This window comes from Papaver somniferum, unplaced genomic scaffold (genome assembly GCF_003573695.1).
Source record: "Papaver somniferum cultivar HN1 unplaced genomic scaffold, ASM357369v1 unplaced-scaffold_150, whole genome shotgun sequence".
Lineage (NCBI taxonomy): Eukaryota > Viridiplantae > Streptophyta > Magnoliopsida > Ranunculales > Papaveraceae > Papaver > Papaver somniferum.
In genome coordinates, this window is record NW_020624377.1 from 1,143,270 (window position 1) to 1,154,510 (window position 11,241).

Genomic DNA, 11,241 nt, shown 5'->3' on the forward strand with positions numbered 1-11,241 from the left:
AAACTTCCAGGGAGGAACAATGCAAGACTGGTTAGAAAATTAGCTCAAGAAGGAGGGAGTTCCGGTGGATTTAACATGGCGGAGTTTATGGAACATCAAAAGACCGTCGAGAAGCAAAGAGCAGTTGATAGGAAATATCAGAACAGTGAGAGTAAAAAAAGTCATCTTTCTCAAGAAAAATTTGGGTTTGACTATGACAAGCATAACATTCTTCAATCTAACACTTCAATTATGAACGCGCAGCAAAAACATGACGTATATGAATCCATCAAGGGGAATTAACCGTTGCAAAACAACTACTGGTCGATAATCTTGCTATCGCCAGCATTACTATTTATATCGTACGTTAGAATGTTTGTCGCAGCGATATTCTGAATACCACAAGCGTTTTTGAAAACAACAGTCGACAGGAACTCTGTCGCTCAATGGTTTTTCCATAGTGGCGCAACTCGTTTTCCATGCCACTTGGCATGCCAAACAACATTTTTTTTTGTGTTTTTGCCATACGGCCCATACCATAGGAATAGGCCTAAGTAAGCAGACCGCACAATATCCATTTTGCAACCAAGTTTTTGAGCCCAAATAAATGGTAAGTCAGGGACTCAGGGACCTCCTCCCCAACCATTCAGCTTTCAAATCCTTTCAAAAATTAATAAGTCAGAAAATAATAAAACCCTACAAATCTCATTTGCCATGAACTTCCAAATCGACAGCAAACAAAACTATGTCACCCACACCCAAATCGAAGGAGAAGGATTTTCAATGGAGGAGAAGATCGTCATGCTAGGATTTTTTTATAGAGAAGAAGATCGTCATGCTCTTATCAGAGGTCGAATAAAAACCCTAGATTCATCACCACCACCTTCATCAAAACCGCAACCAAATTCAGTGCTGGAATTGAAAACAGAAACACAATTACAATCATGACATACTCGGACATTTTCAAACCCACCAATTTCGATCCCGCTCTGGTGCAATGGAAGGTACTTTTAATCTCTTTTTTTACTCAAATTCTTGCGTGGAATTATTAGATGTTAATTTCAGTTTTAGGGTTTGTTAATTTCTCGATTGAAACATGTCATTGGTCTGTGAGTGAGATTGTCTTGAGTCATAATGGAGTTGTGATGCATTAGCCAAACAAAAAATTATAGGGATTAAAGGAGTCCAGATCATCATAATATGATCATTGATCTCACAGAGAAAATTCCATCTTTTTTCCCACCTCCATCATCTTGTATCTTGTTCGTCGTTGAGAGTTTACATCAGCTAGTTGTTGACAAAGAAGAGCTGCTTCTTAAATCTGCAAGTCAGTGAGTCTTCTCCTAGTATCAATGTCCTAAGCTCCATCTCTATAGAACTCGGCAACCCACCCTTTTCTGTTTCCTGGATACTCCAAACAAACCTGGGAATTTCAGCTTGAGAGGGATGTCCCCACTCCAAACATCAGGCCAAAATTTGGTTCTTCTCCCATTCGCAACTTTGTCCTCGGTACCCTGTGAAAATAGCTCCAGCCTGTTAGTAGTGCCCCTCCACTAGCCGGTGCCATAAGTTTGCTTAACTGGCCTAGCATCCCAATCATTTTCTCGTACCCCATATTTATCTCCTAGATTTTTTTTTTTCCAAAAAGCATTTGTATCTGTTGATAAGCGCAACAACCATTTGCTGAAAAGGGCGTCACTGAACTCCCTTATGCTCTTTATACCAAGGCCGCCGTGCTCTCTGTCCTTGCAAACCGTCTTCCATGCAACTAGAGGTAGCTTGTTTCTCCCTTCCTTAGTTCCCCATAAAAACACCCTCATTTTGCTCTCTATCTTCTTAGCCACATTTGCTTTCTGCAAAATCAATTGTGTCCCAATACTTACATTTTCTCTGTAGTAATTCAGTGATCATATGTACATCAATGAATGTCCGATCTGCTCTGAGCTATCAACTCAAGAATCCTGCAGTAAAATCTGTTCCCGACCCAAGTTTGTCTTTATGTAACATTTTCCATATGCATTCCCTTTGTGAAAAACGAGTTAAAGTTCTAAGAGTAATCAGGGGAGGTAGCTATATTTTGGATAATATTACTAACAGGTTTCCTTCCATCAAACTTAGTGTATTTAATAGATTTTTAACAACTATTTCAGGGAAAAACAGGTGCAAGTTGCGGCTGGTTCATGCCACTAATAAAGGATTAAAGCTTACTGAAATTCTGCCACTGCTACCTGATATTGACAGGTATGGAAAATTTTTCTGCCTATCAGAGGTCTATGTGCTTATGTTTCACGGCTATAATGTTGGTTCTGAATTCATTTGCGAATGCAAACCCTGGGATTTCAGAATCTTGTTTACTTTAGACTCTAAATTGTGGAATTTCCATAGTTTTGTTGTTGGATCATTTTATCTAAAGTATCTGCTCTGGCAATGTTATGAAATTTAACGAAGCTCTCTATTTACTTGTTAATTATAATAATTACTCGTTGTTTCATATTGTAATTGTTCATTTATTCTCCATGTACCTTTGGTACTATTAGTTGATATTAATTCTAAGCAAAAGGAACCTGAATTTAACAATAGATAGCAAGAGAACTCAATACACTCTTAATCAGAACTAATCTACCTCCATATCCCGCCAATCTCTTATCAATTGACCCTAACTCCGGATCCCAGATCTTCTAGCATCTGTAGTTAGCCCCTGATGGCATTCCTAAGTTTCTGAAAGGAAGCTCCTCAAAATTATAACCCAAGAAAGATTGAACTGCCAAACTATGTTGGTAATCACCAACACCTATGGCTGTGCTTTTGGACATGTTGATTAGCAAGCCAGTAGACATCTCAAAACACATAAGAATTCCTTTTATATTCTGGATGTGATCTTCGGTATCAGTGGAGAACAAAAGATTATCATCCGCAAATAGTAAATGAGACATAGTGTATCATTGCTTGGTTACCGTTGGACCTTTGATAGCTCAACACTCTTACGCTTTAGCTAGCATCCTGCCAACAGGGGCGGAAGTATGCATAAGGCTTCCCCTGGCTGAAGCCAGGGGTCAATCAAACAAAATTGGTAGTAAATGATAGCTTAAATTAGTCAAGACCGGGTAGGAATTTACTATCAAGCCCGGGTAGGGAATTTAGTTGACAGGTTCCTAAAAGAAGTATGCCACTTTGCGTAAGAGAAGTTGTTCTTTTCTTCAATTAATTCCAGTGGGAGAAAGAAAGATGAATATTAGGAAAACTGAGGTATGGTGAAGGTTATCGGACGAAAGAAGTTTGGGTTACTAAATGAAATTTTGTATCAAACTACCCCCTGGATTCCATGAAAAGGAGCATAGATTTGTCTCACTATAGGTTACTATGATACTATCTTTAGGGTTGATAATTGTATAATTGAAAATTATAATGTTTTAGGTTTAATCTTTATGGTCAACTATGAATTTGTAATTAATGCCTAAGGATATTTAAGCAGTTCGTAGTGGAGGTGTGCTTGAAGTTTTAGATCTATCAGAACCTTGTTTTCCAGAAATTTCATGTTTTCATTAGCAGTTCTTTTTATGTTCTGCCAATATTAGCCCTCTGCCACTACTATGAGGTTGCTTATGCTGTGGCTCTATATTGCAGTTGAGTGGTCTTAGTGGTATCACATGGCTAGACTTATCATAATACTCTTTGCAGTGACATAGCCGAGCAACCAAAAAAATGGTGTATATGCAACATCTTCTCGTCCATGATATTTAGTGAAAACATTTTTCGTTTTTTGTTATTTCTTTTCTAGCTGTTATTCATGTGGATGTACTCAATTAAACTTTATATTCCAGGGTAGTTAATATTAGCTGATTCAGGGAAGTTGATGAGGTAAATTTTGAACATATTTCTTGGGTTTCTTATAATGTCTTTGTCCATCAGGAAGTACATTGAGGAGCTGATGTCCATTAGGACTTCTGATGTTCTTTTAATAGGTTATCTTTGTTCTTTTTTTGGCATAGCAATTTATTTTACAAGTGCGCAAATTTATCTTTCCAAGCCGCCCCCCCAATCTTCAGTTTTGGTTCCTCCTCTGCCTGCAAAGACCTTCCATTACAATAGGCAAGAGGAAGGGAGATAGAGGATCACCTTGGCGTAGCCCTCTAGAGCCCTTGAACTTCGTTCCAGCATGCCTATTCACCAAAACAGCAAAATGAGCGTGGTGTATGCAGGATAAGTCATAAGATCCGCTTCCTTCACAGAAAACCAAACCCCATTTTTCGAAAGACCCAAATCAGGAATCCCCAATTAACCATGTCAGATGCCTTCTCTACTTCCAACTTGAAAATCCGACCAGGCTCCTTAAGACGTTAGTTTGAGTCGATACATTCGTTAGCCATGAGAATGCTGTCAGTAATTTGTCTCCCCTGAATGATGAAAGCACTTTCGGAGGTTGATATTAGTTGGGGAAGCACATGTTTTAGCCTGGCAGACAAAGTTTTGGCAATTTGTATTTCTTTAATGGTTACTTAGTTAACTGTCGTGCTCAAAGTTATATTTGGCACTGCAGGAAAGAGGCTTGTTTGTCCACTTTATTGTCTAATAGATCTTAACTTCGCTGTTGATTGATTATTTTGCCTTAATGAGTGACGGTTTATTCTAAATTATCTAAATTGTTATTGTAATCTTTTTACTACCCTACACTTCATTATATATGCTGTTTACGTAATTTTGTTTTTAGAAAGCATCTTTTCGACTTATATAAGTGAAGCAGCTTACTTTAGTAAGTCGGCCTTTTATATAATGCTAGTCAAGGTTCTGTATTTTTATTTTGATCAAGTGTTACTACTCTTCTCCCTCCTTTGTCATAGATTCTAAGTTACTCAGAAAGTTTTCCTTGCTAAACCGTGACATATATCTGTGTGGTGTAGAGAGAAAAGGTTGACTTGGAGGATATGCTTGTTGATGAGAGCCAAAGACAATCGAAAGAACAAGGTGATTCCTCAAGATCAAACCAAGAAAAAAGTCTTGTTGCCCAGACAATTTAAGCATTCTAACTGTTCCTATGGTTTTTTAGCATCTTATACTAATAATATATTTTCTGCATGTGTTTTTGCAGAAGGATCTGCAAGTGCATCTGATGATGACGATGAAAGACATGATGCTGCTGATGAAGAAACTGACGAAGATGACAATGCTTTCTTTGTTGCACAGGATTTCCTGTCAACAAGTTCATTTAGGAGCAGTGGTTCTGAGTTTCATAGATCATCCTTTGACTCGGAGGATAAAGAGCTTTGTGTTGTGGATTCTTTAGATAGCACAGATGCTTCCGTTATTTTTGTTGGGATTAACTATATGCTGAGAATGAACATAAAATTGAAGAAACGATGAGAAATGGTATGGAACAGGAAGCAGGAGAAGAAAATAATCAAAGGCCTGGCAGTACCCAATTTTCAGAACCGTATCCTAGAAAACATAAAAGATGCAGAAAATTCTCAAATCATCATCCAAAATCCTCTTTTTATTTCTCAGATACTTAATCCCACTCAAACCTCAAACCATAATCATAACACGATCTGATTGCCAAATAGAGAATGGTATTGCAACTCACAGTGATGAAGACCTATCAAATGGTAGGGATGGAAAGAATGGGTGAAGGAGATGGAACTATGCATGACCATGCTGCTACCAGTAATGCAAAACAGGTTTTACTCAAACTTTTTCCTATCAGTATACTTTTTGTGTGTTGGGTGGTTTCAATTTTGGAAAGTTAAGTCATTATTTAGTTCAATTGGATTCAAATCAGTTAGGTCAAGAGATTTCAAATTTTATAGTATGAAGGTGCTTGCCTGGAACGTATAGGGGTTTGGGAATACACTACGTATCACCTTAGTGATTTAACTTCTGCTAATGATCCTGATTTGGTTTTCCTCTCTGAGACTAAAATTCAAGATAAAAGAATGATTCAGTTCACTCAAAGATTAGGGTTCCCCCATTACTGTTATGTTAACCCTATAGGTGTTTCTGGCGGGCTTTTTGTTCTCTGGAAGGATGGTATAGACCTAGGTGTTTCTGGCTATGTTGTCATGGGCGTAAGGCGCCGCTCAGCGTCGGGTGTAAAATCCCGAGCCGCAGCGTAGAACAATAATTATAAAAAATAACTAATAAATGTTATGTTCTTGACATGACTGATTATTAGCTTAAACTTTCTATATTAGCTTGTAAATCTTAATGAAAAAGATTTGCAAAGGATTTGGAAAGATTTATTTTCCTTTACTATTGTTAAAGTAATTAACAAAAACAGCTAGGAATGATCTTTTTCTCAAAATAATTAGCTTAGGGTTTTATAATATTAATGTAAGACTTGATGAAAAAGATTACCTTATAAAACCTATAGGTGCGTCTGCACATTGTATCTCCTTTAAAAATGTAATTTTGGCGCCCAACAAACTGGCGCCTTGGCCTGAGCGCCTAGAAAGGCGACGCCTGGGGGCCACAAGTGGCATCTCCTTACCCACTGCGGGGCGCCCAAGCTCAAAATAAGGCCACTTTAGCCGCCTAGGCGACGCCTTTGACAACATAGGTTTCTGGTGGGCTTTTTCTTCTCTGGAAGGATGGTATAGACCTAGATATAGTTGATGCTACTAGGAACTTTATCATCTGTCATACTCAAATAGATACTAGAATGGATAGATCTCTTATTGTATGCATGTGTAGTGCCCTGAATGATGAAGATATTAGGAACCAATGGGATTATCTAAGTCGACTTAGACATCAATTCCAATGTCCTTGGATAGGAAAGAGGATAAATTTGGTGGTAATGCTCCATCTCAATCTGAACTTGATTCTGTCACTGACCATCTAGATTTTTTAGATCTTTCTGATATCCCTTCTGTAGGATCTTCCTATACCTGGTCTAATAGAAGGAATGATAGTTCTCCGGTATTGAAAGATTAGATAGGGCTTTGGGAAATATTGAATTGATTTTCTGAATAACCTAATAGTGTGGTGTATCATCTGATTCCTCATGGGAGTGATTATTGTCCCATCTTGTTTGTCAGTGCTAGAGAGAATAATTCTACCAATAGAAGGGAGCTTATAGGTTTAACAGATGTTATTTTCTTGATGCTACTTGTATGTAACTGATTAAGCAAAATTTGTCTGTTGATATTAATGGTTCTTATGCATTCAAGCACGCTAAAACTTTACAGAATGTTAAATATATTCTTAAGGATTGGAATATGAACTTCCATACACAGATTAGAGACATACAGGCCTTGTTTGGTAAAATTTACGATTATTTATAATCATAAATAGATAAATGATTTTGGTATAATCATTTTAAAAATAAAATTTTCCAAACACTTTTTTTCAAATAATTGATTATTTTAGAATGATGATCTCGAAAAAAAGAAGAAAAACAATGGATTATAAGAAGAAAAAATTTAAAACATTTTTGAATGATTATTTTAGTCCTATGTTGTTTGTTTGCCTCTCTCTTGATAGTTTAGAGAAAATAAGAAGAAAAAATTCAATTTGAGTTTGCTAGAAAAATAATTGATTATAATAAATTTTCAAAACAACTTTTTCTTGTTTATGGAAATAATGGATTTTTTCCATTATGATTAAAATAAGCAATTATTATAATGGTTACCAAACACATATAAAATCCATTATAATCTGCATAATGGATTATAAGATGATAATCCATTAAAATAATGGGTTACCAAACAGCCCCACAATCTCAAATTGCTAATTTAGTTCAACATCCTAATAATCCTCATAATTGAAACATGCTAGCTGAATTAGAAAATAAACTTAATTTTCTGTATGATGTTAAGAATGAGTTCTATATGCAAAGAGCTAAGGAAAATGTTTTGACCTTTGATGACATGAATGCTTAATACTTGCATGATGAGGTTAAATTTTGAACGAAAAGAACCCAAATTGATCTTTTACAATCTGATCTTGGTATTTGGCTTACTGATAGGGATGGTATTGCTCATGAACTTAGAAATCGTTTCTTTTAAAATGTGTAGGTCATCTGGCCAACCCTGATGATTTTTTAAAGGATCTAGCTCCTTGTATTTCTGAGGCTGAGAATATCATGCTTACTAGAATGCCGAATGCTGATGAAATCAGAAATACTGTTTTCCAAATGCAGCCATGGACCTTGCCGGGTCCAGATGGCTATCCTCCAGGGTGTCAAAAATGTGGGAACTCATTGGTGATGATACTGTGAAAATGGTCCAATCATTTTTCCATTCTAAGCATTTGTTGAAACAATTAATCATAATTTCAACTAAATGATCCCTAAGAATGCTTCTCCTAAGCATGCGACTGACTTTAGACCTATTAGTCTTAGAAATGAAGCTTATAAAATAGTAAGTAAGTTGCTAGCTTCTAGGCTCAAGTTAGTTAGGGATAAATTCATTAGTCCCTTTCAGGCTGCTTTCCTTTCTTCTTAGCGGATTAGAGACAACATAGTGATAGCTCATTAATTAGTTGACACTATCAGGAAGAATAAAGCTAAAACAGGTCTAATGGCGGTGAAATTAGATATGTCAAAGGCTTTTGACAGAATTGAAAAGGGTTTTTTGATTGCCACACTTAGAAAATTAGGCTTCCATGAGGAATGGTGTACTATGATGCATGAATGTATTTCTACAGTTTCCACTTCTGTGCTATTGAATGGATCTCCAGGTGTAGTTTTCTTTCCTACAAGGGGTCTTAGATTGGGAGACACCTTGTCACCCTATCTGTTTATCATTGTCATGGAATGTTTCTCTAGGATGCTAATTTCAGCTGAACAAGAAAATCTTTTGCATGGTATAGAAGTATCCAAAACTAGCCCCCCTATCAGTCGTATGTTTTTTGCAGATGGCTGTCTAATGTTTTGCAAAGCAAATCTCAGTAGTGTGCTTGGCAGTTGGAGAAAAATTAAATGTGAAATGCGGGAGTGGAAGAAAAACATGGACAGATTGTCTGTTCAGCAAAATCAGCATGTTTCCTCTTTCATTAATGTCCCTTGGGCAATCCTCCCTCTACATTTACTAAGATAAACTTTGATGCTTCATATTATAAAGAGAGCAACATAATGGGTTATTGGACTAATTGTGATTAATGATACAGGTGCGACTCTTGGAGCCTGGTGTATCCCAGCAGTAGCAGGAGAGGAGCAAGCTGAAGCGATGGCTGCATTAGAAGCTGCCAACCTAGCAAGGAGAATGGAAATCACAAATGTATCTCTGCAAGGGGACAATCTTAATGTGGTTAATGCTTTGAAAGGAAAAATTGGTTCCTTCAAATGGACAAACAAATAGTATCCAATGTTAATCTTAATGTGGTTAGAGATTGTTTAGAACTTCTTAAGAATTTTAATAAATGGGAAGTATCCAATGTTCCTAGATCCACAAATAGTATGGCAGATGTTTTAGCCAAAAAGGCAAACAGTAGTAATAGTGTTGCCTGTTGAAAATATGTTTCCAAGTTGGTTAAGTGATCCCATTTGTGAGAAACTGAGCCTGGTGTGACTGTTTTTGGGAGGGCCCAACTGGCTCCTAGATGAGGCCACTTCCTAGTTCCTAGAACAACATACCCTGCCCATACCAGTCCAATTATTTTGATTTCATGTTTGTTAGATTCTTTCTGCCACCAAATGTACCAACTTATACTCGCAAGGCATATATATATGGAAAAAAATTATTTTAATTGGACGAACGAGGGGAGTCCTTCTATGTGATGACAATAAATGCCAAAAATGTAATTGGATGTAACGCTTTTTTTTCATTTTTGATTGATTCAATTGAATATGAAATCATCGTTTTTTTCCAAAATTGATTTGATAATCAAAGAGTTATAATACCCAACTACTAATAAGCATCATCAAATTGATCAAAACATGAGTTGATTGTTATTATTTCGACCTAAAATCCTTGAAAAAACCGTGGCCTAAACTAATTTGCCGCAGTTTTGAACAATTTCACTCAATTCGATCAAATTGGATCGAAATTCATTGTCCTATTCCAAAATTGGTTTGATAATCAATGATTCGTGGTCACCATTTATATTTCAACTCCATAAAATCGAATGGATCCCACCATTTTTACCCCTATTTGCTTCAAATTAAACCAAACAGTTGAAAAAGTGAGGTGCAAAAAAAGTGTGATATAAGAAAAAAAAAAATAGTAACGCATATATGTGTTCCTAATTACCGTTGCAAAATCAATGAATTCAGTAAAAACTTAATCCATAAGAATTTTGCTCGGATCTTCGGTCCCCCCCCCATCGTGCGCGGTAAACTAGTTAAGAAAATACCAATAGGACACACAAGGATATGCAAAGCGTCAAATCTGCTACAAAAACCAACCACACTAACAACACATTCTCATGTTTTTCTTCTTAAGTTTCTTGTGTTTCAATCTCATACGTTCAAAGAATTCAGCATCTATTGATTCAATGATATCATATGAATCTAATTTCAGAAATCTGTAAGCAGTACTATTCTTAGCATAACCGATAAATACACATTTATAAGTCTTATTTGCTAATTTCGTCATTGCTGGATTTGGTTTTCTTACATAAGTAAGACATCCTGTTAGAGCACTGCTCGGTCGAACTCGCAGGCGTTGCTATCTCAAGCTTGTTTGTCAAGTTTAGTGATCAAAAGTATAAGTCTTGATTTCTAGTCTACTTATAATAATGTCTCAGACTAGGATAGATTGTGTAGTTAAGCTTTAGACTTCACAGCGTTCATTGATTGAAGACGAAGAACTACTAAGGAGAACTTGTGGAACTCTATCAACAAAAGGTATGTGGAGACTGAAACTCATCTATCACTCTGAAAGTCTATTTCTACTCTATCTCCCTTCTTGAGACAAAAGTCGTATTACTATACAGTTGTTGATGGTGGTTTTTAGTTCAGGGCTAAAAATGTAAAATCCTGTATTTAATGTGATGTCATCCTGCAAAGGAACAAAAGTCATCTGAAAGTGATGAGTGCATAAACCTCTTCGCTCACAGATGTATTGAGAAATTTAATATATTAAAATTCACTCAGAATGGTGCATATAGCAATGATCCCAGATATTGTATGAATTTTATTCTCCATCGGCATTATTCACTAATGCGTGACCTGCCTAGTATTTTCCTACGCTATGTTCCCAGCCGAACTCTCAATATTGGCATGACATGACGATTAATGTTCACTCGCAACGGGGTAGCATGAATCTCCCGAAGTGTCAGTATTGAGACCTACATGAAAATACTCACACGGGCTACACCACTCGCTGACAA

At 36.6% G+C, this 11,241-nt stretch overlaps 1 protein-coding gene across 2 annotated transcripts; it reads left to right on the top strand.

The window, feature by feature from the left end:
* Positions 1 to 666: 666 nt before the first annotated feature.
* Positions 667 to 9,353, top strand: LOC113335967. Of its 2 annotated transcripts, none has more exons than XM_026581967.1 (5): positions 667 to 983; positions 2,130 to 2,220; positions 4,878 to 4,941; positions 5,066 to 5,651; positions 9,079 to 9,353. In XM_026581967.1, the coding sequence occupies exons 1-4, from the start codon at positions 977 to 979 to the stop codon at positions 5,258 to 5,260; spliced, it is 357 nt and encodes a 118-aa protein (XP_026437752.1). In that variant the 5' UTR covers positions 667 to 976; the 3' UTR covers positions 5,261 to 5,651; positions 9,079 to 9,353. The 2 variants fall into 2 exon arrangements, with proteins under 2 accessions (XP_026437752.1, XP_026437753.1); XM_026581968.1 differs by lacking the exon at positions 9,079 to 9,353 and adding an exon at positions 7,986 to 8,265.
* The last annotated feature ends 1,888 nt before the right edge of the window (positions 9,354 to 11,241 follow it).